General features: G+C 35.2%; 1 protein-coding gene across 7 annotated transcripts in view; it reads left to right on the forward strand.

Annotated features, from left to right (window-relative positions):
- The window catches only part of MIPOL1 (mirror-image polydactyly 1), a 348,741-nt gene that overhangs the window by 87,452 nt on the left and 240,171 nt on the right, over nucleotides 1-21,118 (forward strand). For all 7 annotated transcript variants that reach the window (XM_061182468.1, XM_061182465.1, XM_061182469.1 and 4 more), the window contains one exon: nucleotides 8,655-8,784. In XM_061182468.1, coding sequence (XP_061038451.1) covers nucleotides 8,655-8,784 — 130 coding nt within the window. The remainder of the gene's footprint in view (nucleotides 1-8,654; nucleotides 8,785-21,118) is intronic.

The following is a 21,118-nucleotide window of genomic DNA, read 5'->3' on the forward strand; positions in this document are numbered from 1 at the left end:
CATTTTTAGAAAGTGTTCTTATATAGTCTTTTGAGTTATCTGTACTCAATACATGTATATAATGATTGCGAGTTTTGCCAAAAAGAGTTACTGTTTTATATTTTTGCTACTTAAAGTCACAATTTTGTATAATTTTCTAATCAAGCTTTAGCAGTTTCTATACTCTTGGTAAGTATAAATTTATAGCAGCTTTACAGAGGAAAATTTTAAAACATATGTAAAGAGCTTAAAAAACTTTTTTAATGTAATAATCATACTTCTAGGAATTTTCCTTAGTAATTACCTGTGTATATACATAAAGATTTGTGTACAAAGATGTTCATTATAGTGTTGTTTATATAGTGAATAATTGGAAACAGTGTAAAATCTGATTTTAGGAGCATCTTAGTTCAATCAAATATGTCATGTCCAAATGATTAAATTCTATTCTATTCTATTTTATAATTTTGAATAATACTGAAGAATATGAGAACATATCCTGTTTATTTTAATTATACACAGAAAGTTACAAAGCTATGCAAAACATTTCTGTCCCCACATTTTTACGAGCCTGTATTTTTAATCAGAATAGGTTATTTACAGAATAATCATGTAAAATGGTGAACATTCAAATCCAGTTTTAGAAATACAATATTCTGGCTTGTAAAAGAAGTTCTGACGAAATAAGTTGAATCCAGCAGTGTAATGCCAAGAGTAGAACCATCAAACTACTTGGAATAGGTTGGTTAATTCTCTACTGGTGTGTGGCATTTACCATCTGTGTTTAAATTTATAATAAGCAATTTATGCCAAGAAAGAGAAATTATAAATTTTAAGGAAATTAAGACATAGCATAATGTTTGTGGTTCTGGAATATATATGAGTGGTTTTGTAAAACACTAAATGTTATGTTTGCAAGGAATTCATTTCACATCATGTAAAGCAATAATAGTAAATGCTCAGACAATCTGAAATTCTTTTATATATAATAAAGTCTTTTACCGAACTATTATCTATATTATATTTGTTGCTTAGAATTTTGGAAGCTGAATTGTAATCAGTGATTATTTTACATGTTTCAAATTCAAATCCTAATGATTTCTTCTTCCCTCTCCTTAGTTCAGCCTTTTCTGTTTACATAACTACCTTGAAGATGTTAAATGGATTCTTTTTCCTGGGAAATGTCTGTCCTCCAAATTATGTTATTTAGAGAATCATGATTCAGTGTTTAAACTAAAATGTTTTCCAATATACTGTCTCACTGCTACTGTATTTTAAAAGTAGTTTGAGAAGTGTAGAATATGGGCTTGTCAATAGACTTGGGTTCTACTAAGGAAATATGTACTCTGTCTTGATTCAATAAACTCATACTTAGTATGGTTCAGCTTCTTCATATTTACTTTAGCCTATATTAGAAAACAATTAGCTTACTAAACAAATTTGAGTATTTGTGGGTGGGGGGTGGGGGTGATCCTCTCTGAATCTTTCTCATTTGACTAAGAATTATAGGATATTTGATAACCGTGTTTAAAAATGGAGATATCCAAATATTATTGTAAACACCCAATGATTTGTTCTACCTACAATACAAGTATTTTACTGGGTTGGCTTACATAGTAGCTAATAATATTTGTTAATGTAATTTAACTGCTGTGAACCTTTACTGAACAAATATTGAAATTTATTCAAGTCAAAGAAAGAGAATCTCTAATGACTTTTGTTAAAGCTTCTATTTAATAGTTAAGGAGAAAAGTTTGTATGACATACGAGATGCAATTAACAGTAGATTTTACATTTAATAAAAAGAAAGAAGCATATGTATTTGCTTTATTCATTCCATCATAATTTGCATTAGAGCTGTGGGTGTTTAATGAGCAAATTCCAACTAAAATGCTATATTGATTTTCTAGTGAACTTTGTAATAGTCATCTACCTTGGAAAAGCTCAGTGTTTACAATTAAGTTTTCTTTACTAAAAATATTTGAGAGTTGCACATTGATTCTTTAGAAGTACTGAATTCTAGAAAAAGAATCAGGTTTTTCGTAATCAACAAATTTCACATATAACCTAATAGGTGTTAAAAATTATCATTTTGTAATACCTTACTTTTGGAAAACTTTTCTTAGCATTTATAAAATATATAATCAGATTTTTTTGTGTGTGTGTTTTATGGCATTTTAAAATTTAACCTTAGAATACTCCTTTAAATACACACATTGTTTATACATTTAGAGTTGATACAGCATTATAGAGGGAAAAATGTTTTCTCTTCATCACACAGGACCAAATATACCCTTGATGTAAAGCATTTGTCTTTAAGCATAGAGTTAACGAGACTTATTAAAGCCCTTGATATTAACAGCTTTACCTTTTCAATCAAGTGTTATTGTATATAAAGTAGAACACAGCTTACATTAAATGTCACTTTATAAAGATCTCATCACACTATACAGAAGTGATAGGAGGCCTGTCGGCATTTAAAGTTTAGTAAACAGTGTTTTAACCTTTCAATATGCCAGAATATTACAGGGCAATGTAACATACATGTTAATCTGTACCTAGCTGACTGTTTAGCATCATTTTGTGCATCCTATCTGACCCACAAATTAGAAGTATTTTATAATGTAAAAATATCTTAGAATATCATATTTTGTACACACCTGTGTCATTATACTGTAGTGTTCTGAATAATATCTCCTTCAGTTCTCATTTGTAGTTTTTGCATGCCAATGAAAAAGGTAAAAATGAAAAAAGCAAGAAATGTTGAAATGGCTATAGATATAAATGGTCCAAATTAATCAAAATCACATTTTTAATAGGTCTGGAAATGAAGCCAAATTGTGAGTCTGTGGATTGAGGGTGATGATGGTATTGGTGGCATGGAACTGACGTTTGTTGAGAATCTACTTTATTTGACTAAGAGCTTTTATATATCATCTCATTTAATTTCCCCTAATAAGCGTAACTGATGGTATTCTGTGCATTTTATACACCTGAACGGTGACTAACATAATTTAAGAAAAGTATAAAAAAAACAAGTTGCCTAACTTTACTGTGACAACACCTTGGATCTGAATTAAAGCCCATATTCTTCATAATACATCGTGTTGTTTTCTCTAAGCTGTTATGAATATCCTTCCTAGGAGATTGTATACAACTAGAAGGGGAAAATAAAATTCATTACTGTGTACTACATTATGGGCAGAAATTTCTTTCAAAACAGCATGATGAATTGATACATAGAAGCAGAATAATGTGGCACAGACAACCACATAGGAGTAATGATACAGCCTTAAAAAATATATGAAAATTGTACTGGAAACTACTGGATCTTCCAAAAGCTGTGTTCATAGCAAGAATTCCTTAACTTTATCTAAACTGTTGATTAAAAGCATTTGGTTTTATACATGAGGATATCCAGTTGGTCTAGCACAATTTTTTATATAGTTTGTTTAACCATTCATCTGTTACTAAAAATTGGGGGTGTTTTCTGGGTTTTGGCTATTATAAGTAAAGATGCTATGAATATTTGTATTGAAGTCTTTGTATTTAGACATATGCTTTAATTTCTATGCTTTAATTTCTCTTGGATAAATACTTATGAGTGGAATAGCTGAATCTTGTGGTGGGTGTATGTTTACTCTTTTAAGAAACTGACATAATGTGATTATACTATCTTACATTCCACCAGCAGTGTATGAAAGTTCCAGGTTGTTTTACATCCTTGCCAACATCTTTAATCAGCTTTTCATATAAGTCATTGTGATAGGTTTGTATAGTTAACCCTTGAACAAAACCGATTTAAACTCTGCAAGTCCACTTATACGCACATTTTTTATTTTCAATAAATACATACTACTGTACTACATGATCCACGGTTCTGCATCTGTGGATACAGAGGACCAACTGTAAAGTTATGCACGGATTTTTGACTGCAGGAGGTGGGGGGTGGGATCCACCTCTAACCCCGGTGTTGTTCAAGGGTCAGCTGTGTGTGGTGGCTATCTCATAGTTTTAATTTGCATTTCTGTAATGAGTAAAGCTGTTGAGCACCTTTTCTTGTGCTTATTACCATCAATATATCTACTTTGAAAAAAGTGTTCAAGTTTTTTGCCCAATTTTTAATTGGGTTTTTTGTTTCCTTGTTATTGAGCTTTGAGAGTTTTTAAAATTATGTTCTAGATACAAGTCTTTTTGTCAGATATATGCTTTGCAATTATTTTCTTCCAGTCTGTGGCTTGTCTTTTAATTTTCTTAGCATCTTTTGAAGAGTGGAAATTTTTAATTGAATTAAATTGAAGTCCTACTTACCAATTTTTAAAAATTGGTTTATGCTTTGCTATTATTATAGTTAGGAAACTTTGCTTACCTAAAGTCAAAGAGGTTTTCCTCCAGAACTTTCATAATTTTAGGTTTTGCATTTGGTACTGTGATTTATTTTGTGGAATGCAAGGTTGGTTTACCATTTAAAAATCTATCAATATTACCAAAATAACACACCAAGAAAAGAAAAACAATCTGATCATCTTAAGGCCACACTCTGCTTTTATGTTTCAGCTCTTATATTGTAAATAAGTGTCCTTTTTGTAGCTTATTTAGTGCTACATTTATTGCATTTTTGTACCTTATATTGGTGATTTCACTGTTTAAAACAGCTCCATGCTGAAATGCAATCTAATGTTCCTGAAACACGGAAGGCTGTGTTGTGTGTTATGGATAAACTTTGTTCAGGCATGAGTTATTGTACTGTTGGCCATGAGTTCAGTGCTAATAAATCAACAATATATATTAACTAAGGTGTTTTTAAAAAGAAACATACATGAAACAAGGTTATGTATTAGTTGACAAAATGTTGATCAGTTTTAGCTGATTAAATTTTCTCTTTATGGGTCCTAATTTTGCTGCTTGATTGCATGCCTCGTAATTGGATACCAGACATGATGAACTTTACCATTTTGGGAGCTGGTATTTTTGTATTCTTATAAAATATTTTTGAGCTTTGTTCTGAGATATAGTTATGTTTCTTGGAAACAGGTCACTACTTCTGGGTCATGCTTTAAAGATAGGTAGGTTATTACCAGAGCAGTGTTTAGCCTAGGGTTAATTAATCCCCACTACTGAAGCAAGACCCTTCTGTGTATTCTATGTAGTAGTTCATGAATCAGGAGTTTTTCCAATCTGGCTAGTGGGAACATGTACTATTTTTGGTTTTGTGGAGCTCAGGGCACTGATGCCTCTAAAACTTTCAGGTGGCTCTTTCCCCTGCATGGGTAGTTTACTCACATGTGTGTGCTCAGTCCTCAGCTGATTTCTTGAGGAATACCCTCTGCATGTCTCCAAAGCTTTCTCTTTGCAGCTGTTTTTTCCTCTGATAGTCTGTCTTGTGAATTCTAGCTGCTTTGGTTTCCCTAGACTCTTCTCTCTTCAAATTGTGGAGTCTGCTGGCCTCCTCCTGGATTCTTCCTTTCCTGTGCCATGTCCAGAAAACTCTTTCAATGTATTAAGCTGGGCCAGTCGTAGGGCTCAACTCTTTTGTTTTCCTCTCTCAGGTCACTGTCTTTGTTTCCTTATCATCTTGAAAGCTGTCATCCCATGCACGTTTTGCCGTTAAAAAAAAATTGTTTTAAGTGGGAATACAAATTTGGATCCTGTTACCCTGTCTTGACCAGAAGGACAAGGCTGTGTTGCTTAAAATTTAATCCTAACATATACTCTCAAAGATTTTATCATATATGCTAACTTTTTTCCTATTATTCACTTAATGTTTTTCTTTTAAAATCTCATCTTTTTAACTAGATAAATATATATTTTAATGGAATTATTTTTAGTTTTAACGTCTGTACCCAAAAAGTGCACAAATAACTGTGCAGTTTTATGAATCTCAGAAAGCGGACACACATATAACCAGCACCCAGATGTAAAAAAACCAAATATTTCCAATAGAATATCACCAGATATCACGAAAAGTTCCTCATCCTCCCTTCTAGTACTACCTCCAAAAGTTAGTAACCATTATCCTAAGTTTAATAGCCAGGCCATTCTTTTTTGTTTTTGAACTTTAAATAAATGAAATAATGGAAAATTACCCTTTTTTGGCATCTACCTCAACAATATGGGTAATTTAAAGAAATTTGAATTTTAACTGGACATTAAATTAAATGCCACTCAGAGAAATTATAGGTCTGATGTGCTAGTTATGGTTTTCTAATATACATTAAAGTGACATAACTATTAAAAAATGTGTTTCACATCCTATATTTTGTGAAATACTGTCCTAAAGGGAATATGGTGGTAGATGATGCTGGAAGGTAGGCTAGAGCTAGACTCCAGTTTTCCTTGAATGCTGGGCTAAGACTTTTTTTTTTTTTGCCTTGGAATCTATGTGGCAGCAGTAAGGAGAAGAGTAGCCTGTTTACCCCAGAGTTTCATGGAGATTACCTTTTGGTAGGTTGAGGGATGCCTTAGTGAAGTCACCTGTCCTATTTTTCTCTCCTCTGAAATTTGGTACATACTTAACTTTTTGTTATGAATTGAATCTATTTTCTTTCTCTTCTGTGCTGCCCTTGTCTTACTTCAGGGTTTCATTGTTTCTTATGTGGACTTTTATAATAATCTAATATTGGGTTAAGGGGCATGTACAGTCCAACCTGCAACTTTTGGAAGTTGATGCAGGTGATCCCTGCATCTTCCACACACTAAATGCTCATCTCTGGGAGTTTCCTTCTGAAACACAGATCTGTTCAAATTGTTCCTATTCTAGAGGTTGATATTTATTTCTAGGTAGCTTAAAGTTTCAGGGAAAGGGTTATTCTTGTGAGTTATTGATGTGAACTCTTGCTTGAACTACTCCTATAGTCTCCCTACTGGAATTTGCTTCCATGTTTGCCCCACCTATGAACTACTTCTCACCTGGAAGCCAGAATTCCTTTTTAAACGTAAATGTGATGCTGTCATTTCCTTGCTCAGAAACCGCCATTGGCTACCATCATATTCAGATGAGATCTTAATTCCTTGCTGTGACTTATAGTGTGATCTCCCAAAACTCTCACCCTCTCTAACTGTGCTCCAGCCGTATTGCTGTTATATCTCTAATACTTCTAGGGCCTTTGTCCCGGTTTTTCTTCAGCTTAGTCTATTTTCAAATATGAATATGGTTACTCTTCCTTTATTTGAATGTGCTGAAATGTCACTTATTTAAAAAGGTCTTTTCTGACCACCCTTTCTAAAATAGCCTGCCCCATTCCCCATCTACCAAATCACTCTCTTTTCTCTGATACAGCTGTATTTTCCTTCTAAGCAATCTATCTACATACCTACCTACCTACCTAATTTTTGGCCTGTTTTTCTCTCTATTGTCTGTTTCCCTGTAGTAGAATGTATACTCTAGGATGACAAGGACTTCTTAGACTGCTATATTCATATTCCTTAAAACTGGATTGATGACTGCCACAGGAGCTTGATAAATATTTGATGAATTAATTAATTTATTCATCTTCCCTCAGGCTTAGCTTCTTAGAAGTAGTTTTGACTTTTGCTTTGCCATTGCATGTTCCATTTTATACTGTATTGTGGAAGAGATACAGTTACTTTTTTCTCAGGGTTTTTTTTCTTTTCCACTACTTATAATTTAAGTAATATAAAAGTAACTATCTTGATTAACAGTGTATTAATCTATGACAAATCTTAGCAGAAACCCAGTGTTTTATGACCTAAAAGTGATCCAAGTATTTGAGCCCCTTTCTGTCTAAAATTGCAGTGATATTTTAAAAGTTATGTAAGATTCCAAGTAGAAATTAAGTTTGAGAAATGACAATTTCAGGTAACATAAAAGCTCCCTATATAGTGCTGCAGAAGTTTACATGATGTCATTTGTATCATAATCGATATAAATGGTGCCCCCGGAGATGTTCAGTGCTAAACCAACACAACTCTGCCCCCATTTACTCTCCCCTTCCTCTCCTTCCATCATCTTACTGAGGTAACTACTGTCCTGAATTTGGTGTTTATCATTTCCATGTTTATTTTAATATTTTTTACTAATTGTGTCTATCCACGAATAATAGATTTGCTTTATTTTGCAACTTGCTATTTTTGTCAAATTTTCATTTTTGAGATTTGTCCATTTGTCCATAGTTAATGCATTTAAATGCTGCATAGTATTCCATTTTTAATGTATAGTAATTTATTTATTCCTGCTCCAGTTATTGGACAATTGGGTTATTTGTAAGTTTTTGCTATTATATAATGCTGAAATAAACATTTTTATACATTGTTCCTAAGCACTTTTATACATGTTTCCTTGTGCACATGTGCAAGAATTTCTCTAGGCTTCATACCAAAGAGGAGATTTGCCAGGTTATGGACTAGGCACAACTTCAGCATTGCCAAATTTCTCATCAGATGGTTGTCGAAACATATACACCTATCTGCAGTATATTTGAGTGTTTCCTTTATTTCACGAGCTCAGTATTTTTTACTATTTGACCTTTTAATTTTTGCTTTTATGGGTATGAAATAGTATCTCAATTTTGCAGTAGCTTAAAAAGATAATGTTTTCTCAAGTAAACAAATCGATGCTAACTCAGTTGAATAAAATAAATTTTTTTGCTCTTTATTTTTGCCAAAAGTATGCACTTTATTTTCGCTAATTAATTATGAATTATATATTTTGGTAGCTCTGGTTGAAGAGGTGTATTTTGCACAGAGAGAACGTGATGAAGCTATTATGTCTCGACTGCAGTTAGCCAATGAGGAGAGAGATGAAGCAATTGCACGAGCCAAGCATATGGAAATGTCTCTAAAACCGTATGTACACAATTAAAACTACATATGACATTAGGAGCATTTATAAAGGACATGAATTATGTGGTGGTTACATGTTTAAAAATGTTACTGATGCTTATATGTTACAGTGGTAAATTCCATATCCCCACAGTCTTTTTCTAAAAACTTTTGGCATGCTAGTAGTTTTCAGTCACTAAAAAAAAAAAAAAAAAAGAAAGAAAAAAGAAAAGAAAGAAAAATGCACAACACTCGTAGTACAGTTACTTTCTTTATTTCTTCATAGTTCTGTTGTTGATATCCTTACTCTACCTTCCTTTGTGACTCCTCTTTTCTTCCCTCTCCTTATTATCACCTCCTTGATTTATTTCAGCTCTCTGGGTTCTTTTACTGCTCTCTGCTTACTATGCTCATTCCTATTTTCCACTACTTTTTACATCTTTTAGCTGTGGGTCCTAAACTGAGACCTGACACCTGAAATAGGGTACAGCCTGAGAATCTACATTTTTAGCAAGCGAACCAGGTGATTCTGGTATAGGTAAATAATGTACCACACTTAGAGAAACAACGCTCTGGAAAGAATTACTTCTCCAGTTTTTTTTTTTTTTTTAACATCTTTATTGAAGTATAATTGCTTTACAATGGTGTGTTAGTTTCTGCTTTATAACAAAGTGAATCAGTTATACATATACATATGTTCCCATATCTCTTCCCTCTTGCATCTCCCTCCCTCCGCCCCTCCCCATCCCACCCCTCTAGGTGGTCACAAAGCACCGAGCTGATCTCCCTGTGCTATGCGGCTGCTTCCCACTAGCTATCTATTTTACATTTGGTAGTGTATACATGTCCATGACACTCTCTCACCCTGTCACATCTCACCCCTCCCCCTCCCCATATCCTCAAGTCCATTCTCTAGTAGGTCTGTGTCTTTATTCCCGTCTTGCCACTAGGTTCTTCATGGCCTTTTTTTTTTTTTTCCTTAGATTCCATATATATGTGTTAGCATACTGTATTTGTTTTTCTCTTTCTGACTTACTTCACTCTGAATGACAGACTCTAACTCCATCCACCTCATTACAAATACCTCCATTTCATTTCTTTTTATGGCTGAGTAATATCCCATTGTATATATGTGCCACCTCTTCTTTATCCATTCATCCGATGATGGACATTTAGGTTGCTTCCATGTCCTGGCTATTGTAAATAGAGCTGCAATGAACATTTTGGTACATGACTCTTTTTGAACTATGGTTTTCTCAGGGTATATGTCCAGTAGTGGGATTGCTGGGTCGTATGGTAGTTCTATTTGTAGTTTTTTAAGGAACCTCCATACTGTTCTCCATAGTGGCTGTATCAATTTACATTCCCACCAACAGTGCAAGAGTGTTCCCTTTCCTCCACACCCTCTCCAGCATTTATTGTTTCTAGATATTTTGATGATGGCCAATCTGACCGGTGTGAGATGATATCTCATTGTAGTTTTGATTTGCATTTCTCTAATGATTAATGATATTGAGCATTCTTTCATGTGTCTGTTGGCAATCTGTATATCTTCTTTGGAGAAATGTCTATTTAGGTCTTCTGCCCATTTTTGGATTGGGTTGTTTGTTTTTTTGTTATTGAGCTGCATGAGCTGCTTGTAAATCTTGGAGATTAATCCTTTGTCAGTTGCTTCATTTGCAAATATTTTCTCCCATTCTGAGGGTTGTCTTTTGGTCTTGTTTATGGTTTCCTTTGCTGTGCAAAAGCTTTTAAGTTTCATTAGGTCCCATTTGTTTATTTGTGTTTTTATTTCCATTTCTCTAGGAGCTGGGTCAAAAAGGATCTTGCTGTGATTTATGTCATAGAGTGTTCTGCCTATGTTTTCCTCTAAGAGTTTGATAGTGTCTGGCCTTACACTTAGGTCTTTAATCCATTTTGAGTTTATTTTTGTGTATGGTGTCAGGGAGTGTTCTAATTTCATACTTTTACATGTACCTGTCCAATTTTCCCAGCACCACTTATTGAAGAGGCTGTGTTTTCTCCACTGTATATTCTTGCCTCCTTTATCAAAGATAAGGTGACCATATGTGCGTGGGCTTGTCTCTGGGCTTTCTATCCTGTTTCATTGATCTATATTTCTGTTTTTGTGCCAGTACCAAACTGTCTTGATGACTGTAGCTTTGTAATATAGTCTGAAGTCAGGGAGCCTGATTCCTCCAGCTCCATTTTTCGTTCTCAAGATTGCTTTGGCTATTCGGGGTCTTTTGTGTTTCCATACAAATTGTGAAATTTTTTGTTCTAGTTCTGTGAAAAATGCCAGTGGTAGTTTGATAGGGATTGCATTGAATCTGTAGATTGCTTTGGGTAGCAGAGTCATTTTCACAATGTTGATTCTTCCAATGCAAGAATATGGTATATCTCTCCATCTATTTGTATCATCTTTAATTTCTTTCATCAGTGTCTTATAATTTTCTGCATACAGGTCTTTTGTCTCCTTAGGTAGGTTTATTCCTAGATATTTTATTCTTTTTGTTGCAATGGTAAACGGGAGTGTTTACTTAATTTCACTTTCAGATTTTTTGTCATTAGTGTATAGAAATGCAAGAGATTTCTGTGCATTAATTTTGTATCCTGCTACTTTACCAAATTCATTGATTAGCTCTAGTAGTTTTCTGGTAGCATCTTTAGGATTCTCTATGTATAGTATCATGTCATCTGCAAACAGTGACAGCTTTACTTCTTCTTTTCCGATTTGGATTCCTTTTATTTCTTTTTCTTCTCTGATTGCTGTGGCTAACACTTCCAAAACTCTGTTGAATAATAGTGGTGAGAGTGGGCAACCTTGTCTTCTTCCTGATCTTAGTGGAAATGGTTTCAGTTTTTCACCATTGAGGACAATGTTGGCTGTGGGTTTGTCATATATGGCCTTTATTATGTTGAGGAAAGTTCCCTCTATGCCTACTTTCTGCAGGGTTTTTATCATAAATGGGTGTTGAATTTTGTCGAAAGCTTTCTCTGCCTCTATTGAGATGATCATATGGTTTTTCTCCTTCAATTTGTTAATATGGTGTATCACGTTGATTGATTTGCATATATTGAAGAATGCTTGCATTCCTGGGATAAACCCCACTTGATCATGGTGTATAATCCTTTTAATGTGCTGTTGGATTCTGTTTGCTAGTATTTTGTTGAGGATTTTTGCATCTATGTTCATCAGTGATATTGGCCTGTAGTTTTCTTTCTTTGTGACATCTTTGTCTGGTTTTGGTATCAGGGTGATGGTGGCCTCGTAGAATGAGTTGGGGAGTGTTCCTCCCTCTGCAATATTTTGGAAGAGTTTGAGAAGGATAGGTGTTAGCTCTTCTCTAAATGTTTGATAGAATTCGCCTGTGAAGCCATCTGGTCCTGAGCTTTTGTTTGTTGGAAGGTTTTTAATCACAGTTTCAATTTCAGTGCTTGTGATTGGTCTGTTCATATTTTCTATTTCTTCCTGGTTCAGTCTCGGCAGGTTGTGCATTTCTAAGAATCTGTCCATTTCTTCCAGGTTGTCCATTTTATTGGCATAGAGTTGCTTGTAGTAATCTCTCATGATCGTTTGTATTTCTGCAGTGTCAGTGGTTACTTCTCCTTTTTCATTTCTAATTCTATTGATTTGAGTCTTCTCCCTTTTTTTCTTGGTGAGTCTGGCTAATGGTTTATCAATTTTGTTTATCTTCTCAAAGAACCAGCTTTTAGTTTCATTGATTTTTGCTATTGTTTCCTTCATTTCTTTTTCATTTATTTCTGATCTGATCTTTATGATTTCTTTCCTTCTGCTAGCTTTGGGGTTTTTTTGTTCTTCTTTCTCTAATTGCTTCAGGTGCAAGGTTAGGTTGTTTATTCGAGATGTTTCCTGTTTCTTGATGTAGGCTTGTATTGCTATAAACTTCCCTCTTAGCACTGCTTTTGCTGTGTCCCATAGGTTTTGGGTTGTCGTGTCTCCATTGTCATTTGTTTCTAGGTATTTTTTGATTTCCCCTTTGATTTCTTCAGTGATCACTTCGTTATTAAGTAGTGTATTGTGTAGCCTCCATGTGTTTGTATTTTTTACAGATCTTTTCCTGTAATTGATATCTAGTCTCATAGCGTTGTGGTCGGAAAAGATACTTGATACGATTTCAGTTTTCTTAAATTTACCAAGGCTTGATTTGTGACCCAAGATATGATCTATCCTGGAGAATGTTCCATGAGCACTTGAGAAAAATGTGTATTCTGTTGTTTTGGGGTGGAATGTCCTATAAATATCAATTAAGTCCATCTTGTTTAATGTATCATTTAAAGCTTGTGTTTCCTTATTTATTTTCATTTTGGATGATCTGTCCATTGGTGAAAGTGGGGTGTTAAAGTCCCCTACTATGATTGTGTTGCTGTCGATCTCCCCTTTTATGGCTGTTAGTATTTGCCTTATGTATTGAGGTGCTCCTATGTTGGGTGCATAAATATTTACAATTGTTATATCTTCTTCTTGGATCGATCCCTTGATCATTATGTAGTGTCCTTCTTTGTCTCTTGTAATAGTCTTTATTTTAAAGTCTATTTTGTCTGATATGAGAATTGCTACTCCAGCTTTCTTTTGATTTCCATTTGCATGGAATATCTTTTTCCATCCCCTCACTTTCAGTCTGTATGTGTCTCTAGGTCTGAAGTGGGTCTCTTGTAGACAACATATATATGGGTCTTGTTTTTGTATCCATTCAGCCAGTCTGTGTCTTTTGGTGGGAGCATTTAATCCATTTACATTTAAGGTAGTTATTGATATGTATGTTCCTATTCCCATTTTCTTAAATGTTTTGGCTTTGTTATTGTAGGTGTTTTCCTTCTCTTGTGTTTCTTGCCTAGAGAAGTTCCTTTAGCATTTGTTGTAAAGCTGGTTTGGTGGTGCTGAACTCTCTCAGCTTTTGCTTGTCTGTAAAGGTTTTAATTTCTCCATCAAATCTGAATGAGATCCTTGCTGGGTAGAGTAATCTTGGTCGTAGGTTTTTCTTCTTCATCACTTTAAGTATATCCTGCCACTCCCTTCTGGGTTGCAGAGTTTCTGCTGAAAGATCAGCTGTTAACCTTATGGGGATTCCCTTGTGTGTTATTTGTTGTTTTTCCCTTGCTGCTTTTAATATGTTTTCTTTACATTTAATTTTTGATAGTTTGATTAATATGTGTCTTGGCGTGTTTCTCCTTGGATTTATCCTGTATGGGACTCTCTGTGCTTCCAGGACTTGATTAACTATTTCCTTTCCCATATTAGGGAAGTTTTCAACTATAATCTCTTCAAATATTTTCTCAGTCCCTTTCCTTTTCTCTTCTTCTTCTGGGACCCCTATAATTCGAATGTTGGTGCATTTAATGTTGTCCCAGAGGTCTCTGAGACTGTCCTCAGTTCTCTTCATTCTTTTTTCTTTATCCTGCTCTGCAGTAGTTATTTCCACCATTTTATCTTCCAGGTCACTTATCCGTTCTTCTGCCTCAGTTATTCTGCTATTGATCCCTTCTAGAGTATTTTTAATTTCATTTATTGTGTTTTTCATCGTTGCTTGGTTCCTCTTTAGTTCTTCTACATCCTTGTTAAATGTTTCTTGCATTTTGTCTCTTCTATTTTCAAGATTTTGGATCATCCTTACTATCATAATTCTGAATTCTTTTTCAGGTAGACTACCTATTTCCTCTTCATTTGTTAGGTCTGGTGTGTTTTGACCCTGCTCCTTCATCTGCTGTGTGTTTTTCTGTCGTCTCATTTTGCTTATCTTACTGTGTTTGGGGTCTCCTTTTCACAGGCTGCAGGTTCGTAGTTCCCGTTGTTTTTGGTATCTGTCCCCAGTGGCTAAGGTTGGTTCAGTGGGTTGTGTAGGTTTCCTGGTGGAGGGAACTAGTGCCTGTGTTCTGGTGGATGAGGCTGGATCTTGTCTTTCTGGTGGGCACGTCCACGTCTGGTAGTGTATTTTGGGGTGTCTGTGGCCTTATTATGATTTTAGGCAGCATCTCTGCTAATGGATGGGGCTGTGTTCCTGTTTTGCTAGTTGTTTGGCATAGGGTGTCCAGCACTGTAGCTTGCTGGTCATTGAGTGAAGCTGGGTCTTGATGTTGAGATGGAGATCTCTGAGAGATTTTCGCCGTTTGGTATTACGTGGAGCTGGGAGGTCTCTTGTGGACCAGTGTCCTGAAGTTGGCTCTCCCACCTCAGAGGCACAGCCCTGATGCCTGGCTGGAGCACCAAGAGCCTTTCATCCACACGGCTTTTGGGAGGTCTGATGTTTCCTGCCAGCGTTCAGTGGTTGTTCTGTAGGAGCAGTTCCACGTGTAGATGTATTTCTAATGTATCTGTGGGAAGGAAGGTGATCTCCGCGTCTTACTCTTCTGCCATCTTCTCGGTAGCCACTTCTCCAGTTTTAATGTGCACTCCAATCACTTGGGGAATATTGTTAAAATGCAGATTCTTGTTAGATAATGTCTGGAGTGGAGCCTGAGATTCTGCCTTTTTTCAAGCTCCCAGGTCATGCAAGTGATGCTAATCTAAGGAGTCCACTTTGGGTAGAAAGGCCCTAGAGCATCTAGAAATGTTACTTGCAATATAGATAGAATGTAGTAATCTAATATTTTTATGTTGATCCCTCAATATATTTATCGAATGTTTGCTCTGCCCAATATTGTGCTAGACTCTGAGGGATCACAATAAAATACTAATTAAGACGTGGTGGGAAACTCCCTGGCGGTCCAGTGGACTCCACGCTTCCTATGCAGGGGGCACGGGTTCGATCCCTGGTTGGAGAACTAAGATCCCACAAGCCGCAGGGCGTGGCCAAAAAACAAAAAAAAAGACAAAAAAACCCCATGGTGGTTCATTAGACAGAATCATTAAATAATTAATATTGTAGCGTTCAGGTTGTGACTAGGTAATGTGATTTGGTTTTTGTTTATATTAATGGTTTCATTTTTTTTTGGAAGGCTCATTCAAAAAGTAGATGGAGAGACTCATTATAAAACATTAACTCATTGACAACTAAAAATAAATTTTAAAATTTAGCTAAATTCTACACTGCCAAATAACTATCTTTATCAATAGGGAAACATTATTCCAAACATTTCTCTTTGTTTATATAAACACTACTGTCTGGAAGGATAGATGGTTGATGGTTGAATAGATGCATACATAGAATTAATTTGATAAAAATTAATTCATTTTCTACATTCTGTTTTATTTGAGAGGCATTATATTGTAGAGGTGAAGAGCACAGATTCCAGACACAGGTACCTGTCTTTGAATGTTCACTCTTTTGCTTCCTAGCTGTACAGTCATGGACAGATTATTCAGAGTTTCTGGGACTCTGTTTTTTGTCTACAAAACAGGGAAATAGTGGCTATTTTATATTGGTTGTTATGAGGACTAAATGATTTAATAAGTATTGAAAAATACTTGACTTGTAGCAAATGCTGTATAAATGTTACTTGAATTGAAGAGTAATAATCAATTGAAGTGAAACTGAAGAAATTTTTGAACTTCAGGCAGTGTTTTCTCTCAACAAGATATATTAATTCCCTAAAGAACTGTCTAAATTTAAGAGATGGAAAAACATTAAGGTGTTGGAATCTCATCAATATTTTTTGTGCAGTGTTTTAGTTAAGCAATATTATTTGACTATCAGCTATGAAATAAATAACACTTTTAAACTCCTTTTTTCTTTTTCTTTATGAATTCTACTTTTAAAAAATTTGTAAAAGCTGTATTGGATTCTATAGCCAAAGTGCCCCCCTTGTTTAACCTTTATTTTATATTTAAAAGGGTTGAGTAATCATTACTCGAACTTTTATCATACGTGGCATTTTTACACCTGAGTTCTTTATTGTGGGGAGTTCCTGGGTGACCAAATTTCATTTTCAAATAGTTTTTTAAGGAAGGGTTTATAAATACTTTATTCTCTACTTTAACATACTCCAGACTGGCTGTTTGTTATCCTTATATTCAAATTGGTTATGAATAAAATTCTTGGCTCAAGTATTTTTTCATTCTAAACACTGTAAAAATGTTACTGACTTTTCTGACATTGAGTTTGGCTGAAAAGAAGTCTGAGGTCAATCATATTGCTTTTTTCCTCACTTATAGGTAGTTTAATTTTTTCTGCCTGGGTACTTGAATGATTCCTTCTTTATTCTTGACGTAGAACAACTTAATCAGGGTGTTCGTGTTGATCTGTAATAATATTTTTAGAATCACAGCATGCCTCTCTAAAGACTATTTGATTCTTCCTTTATTTCAGGGAAATTTTACATTTGTTTTTTAGGTTTTCCATTTTAGAGACTTCAGTTGTTTTTTTAGGGAACTTTTATCCTTATCTATTATCTCTTCAATAATTATTTTAATTCCTGTCTTTGTCTCTGCATTCACTGTGATACTCTTAAGCCTTTCCTTTAGTTAGTAATTCCAATTGTTACTGTCCCATTCCCTGTTCTTTCTAGTTCATTTATTAAATATTTTGTTTATTTATTCTCAATGTTCCCTTAAGTTTTCTTTTCTTTCTTTTTTTAATTATATAAGTTTCAGGTCTATCCTTAAGTTTTCAGTTCCCTATTCATCTACTCTTTTGTTTTGGCATCTTCTCTTTGAACTTCTTTTATTGAATTCATATTCTTCTTATGTTTTTCTAGAATGCCAACCACGATAGGACAATTTTTTTCTTTCTCTTGGTTTATGTTTTATATTATGATCTTTATCTCATTTGCATGATATTTTGTCATGTGTTTGTGGTGAATTCATAGTTGACATGTCATTTCTCTTCATCTTGCTCATGCTTATATTGTCAAGAACTTTTCTTTGTTCTGATACAGTGCAAGTGAATTTTCCTTGATAAACATTTCATATTATTTGAAACCTATTTGCCTTCTCCTCTGATTCTTGGCTAGGTAGTGCTTCTGGGCCACTTTTCTTCATTGCTGTAAGGCAGTGGGGTAGGAGTAGTGGTTGGGAAGACCTCCTTGGGGCTAGATACCGATTTTGTTTGAAGTTCTGTCCTCTGCTTGTAGGACTTTGTTTGGTGTCTTGCACTGCTCTGATGGCTCACTCTGTCTCGTCTTGTAGATATCCTGATTCCATGGAGTATTTCTTTTGGGCTTTTATTTGTTCCACCAGTGTAGTAAAAAAAAAACGGCCAGCCCTGATGATTCTTGCTTCCTCTGTAAAGATTCTTCAGTAATGCAGGAAGATTTTCTTTACTTTTCTCTGGTCTGTCTACTCAACTCATTGGTCTCTCAGGTTATTTCCAAGCTGTGTGGTATTAGTGAAAAATTTCCAGGATTTGGTGAGGTCACTGTCTTTTCTCAATACCTATATTCATGTGTAAAAAGAGAAGTTAGTTGAACCTGTTCAACATCATTTTTCCACTCTCCACCTTATCCCTACTTTTAAAAATTACTACATGATGTCCTGCTTCCTTTGCTGTTTGATTAATTTTTATCTTCCATTCAAGTGGTGTGTGATGGGATACATAGATTTCTGTTTTCAGATTTCACTCCACCATCTTTACTTGGCCTTTTTTTTTCAATAAACTTTTTATTTTAGAATACTTTCAGATTTACAGAAAAGTTGTGAAGATAGTACAGAGTTCCTATAACCCTCACCCAATTTCCCTTATTGCTAACATCTTACATTACTATGGTACATATGTCACCATATGGAGAAATCAACATTGTTATACAACTATTTACTAAAGGCCACACTTTATTCAGATTTCACTACTTTTCCCTGATGTCCTTTTTATTTTCCAAGATCCTAGCCAGGATTCCATAGACATTTAGTTACTATGTCTCCGTTGCCTACTCTGCTCTGTGACATTTTCTCAGACTTTCCTTGTTTTTGATGAGAGTTCTGGAATATTGGTCAGGTATTTTATAGAATGTTTCTCAATTTCAGTTCTTCTGAAGTTTTTCTCATGATTAGACTGAGGTATTGGTTTTATGGGACAGAGAGTACAGGGGTGAAATGCCATTTTCATCACATCATTTCAAGGTTGTCTTCTATCAATATGACTTACAGCCAGTGATGTTAATCTTGGTCACCTGGAAAAGGTACTACTTGCCATGTTTCTCTTCTGTAAAGTTACCCACATTCCTCTTTCATACTCTACTCTTTGAAGCAAATCACTAAAGTGCAGCCCATACTCAATGATGGGGCTGGGGAGTATGGGCTAGGAGGTTAATTGAGTTCTAGCTTCCTCAGCAGAGAATATCTATATAAATTATTTGTAATTCTTCAGTACAGAACATTTGTATCCCTCATTTTTTTATTTAGTTACATCTGTATGGACTCATTGATATTCATTTAATACTTTGAATTATAATCTAATACTATGTTATTTTGTTGCTTGGAGTATTCCAGCTTTTTTTTTTTGTGTAAACATCTTTATTGGAGTATAATTGCTTTACAATGGTGTGTTAGTTTCTCCTTTACAACAAAGCGAATCAGCTGTATATATACATATATCCCCATATCTCCTCCCTCTTGCGTCTCTCTCCCACCCTCCCTATCCCACCCCTCTAGGTAGTCACAAAGCACTGAGCTGATCTCCCTGTGCTATGTGGCTGCTTCCCACTAGCTATCTATTTTACATTTGGTAGTGTATATATGTCCATGCCACTCTCTCACTTCATCCCAGCTTACCCTTCCCCCTCCCCGTGTCCTCGAGTCCATTCTCTACGTCTGCATCTTTATTCCTGTTCTGCCCCTAGGTTCTTCAGAACCTTTTTTTTTTTTTTAAGATTCCATATATGTGTTAGCATACGGTATTTGTTTTTCTCTTTCTTACTTACTTCACTCTGTATGACAATGAACGTTGCATGTACATGCGGTACATTGCTGCAATGAACATTGTGGTACATGACTCTTTTTGAATTATGGTTTTCTCAGGGTATATGCCCAGTAGTGGGATTGCTGGGTCGTATGCTAGTTCTATTTTTAGTTTTTTAAGGAACCTCCATACTGTTCTCCATAGTGGCTGTATCAATTTACATTCCCATTACATTCTCATGGGTTCCCTTTTCTCCACACCCTCTCCAGCATTTATTGTTTGTAGATTTTTGGATGATGGCCATTCTGACTCGTGTGAGGTGATACCTCATTGTAGTTTTGATTTGCATTTCTCTAATGATTAGTGATGTTGAGCATCCTTTCATGTGTTTGTTGGCAATCTGTATATATTCTTTGGAGAAATATCTATTTAGGTCTTTTGCCCATTTTTGGATTGGGTTGTTTGTTTTTTTGATATTGAGCTGCATGAGCTGCTTGTAAATCTTGGAGATTAATCCTTTGTCAGTTGCTTCATTTGCAAATATTTTTTCCCATTCTGAGGGTTGTCTTTCTTTTCGTCTTGTTTATGTTTTCCTTTGCTCTGCAAAAGCTTTTAAGTTTCATTAGGTCCCATTTGTTTAGTTTTGTTTTTGTTTCCATTTCTCTAGGAGGTGGGTCAAAAAGGATCTTGCTGCGATTTATGTCATAGAGTGTTCTGCCTATGATTTCCTCTAAGAGTTTGATGGTGTATGGCCTTACATTTAGGTCTTTAATCCATTTTGGGTTTATTTTTGTGTATGGTGTTAGGGAGTGTTCTAACTTCATTCTTTTACATGTAGCTGTCCAGTTTCCCAGCACCACTTATTGAAGAGGCTGTCTTTTCTCCATGGTATATTCTTGCCTCCTTTATCAAAGATAAGGTGACCATATGTGTGTGGGTTTATCTCTGGGCTTTCTTTTTTTTTTTTAACATCTTTATTAGAGTATAATTGCTTTACAATGGTGTGTCAGTTTCTGCTTTATAACAAAGTGAATCAGTTATGCATATACATATGTCCCCATATCTCTTCCCTCTTGCATCTCCCTCCCTCCCACCCTCCCTATCTTACCCCTGTAGGTGGCCACAAAGCACCGAACTGATCTCCCTGTGCTATGCGGCTGCTTTCCACTAGCTATCTATTTTACGTTTGGTAGTGTATATATGTCCATGCCACTCTCTCACTTTGCCCCAGCTTACCCTTCCCCCTCCCCGTATCTTCAAGTCCATTCTCTAGTAGGTCTGCATCTTTATTCCCATCTTGCCCTTAGGTTCTTCTGACCATTTTCTTTTTGTTTTTTGTTTTTTTTTAGATTCCATATATATATGTTAGCATACGGTATTTGTTTTTCTCTTTCTGACTTACTTCACTCTGTATGACAGTCTCTAGGTCCATTCACCTCACTACAAATAACTCAGATTCGTTCCTTTTTATGGCTGAGTAATATTCCGTTGTATATATGTGCCACATCTTCTTTATCCATTCATCTGTCGATGGCCACTTATGTTGCTTCCATGTCCTATTGTAAATA

The sequence above is a fragment of the Eubalaena glacialis genome, chromosome 2, assembly GCF_028564815.1.
Source record: "Eubalaena glacialis isolate mEubGla1 chromosome 2, mEubGla1.1.hap2.+ XY, whole genome shotgun sequence".
In the NCBI taxonomy this organism is placed as follows: Eukaryota; Metazoa; Chordata; class Mammalia; order Artiodactyla; family Balaenidae; genus Eubalaena; species Eubalaena glacialis.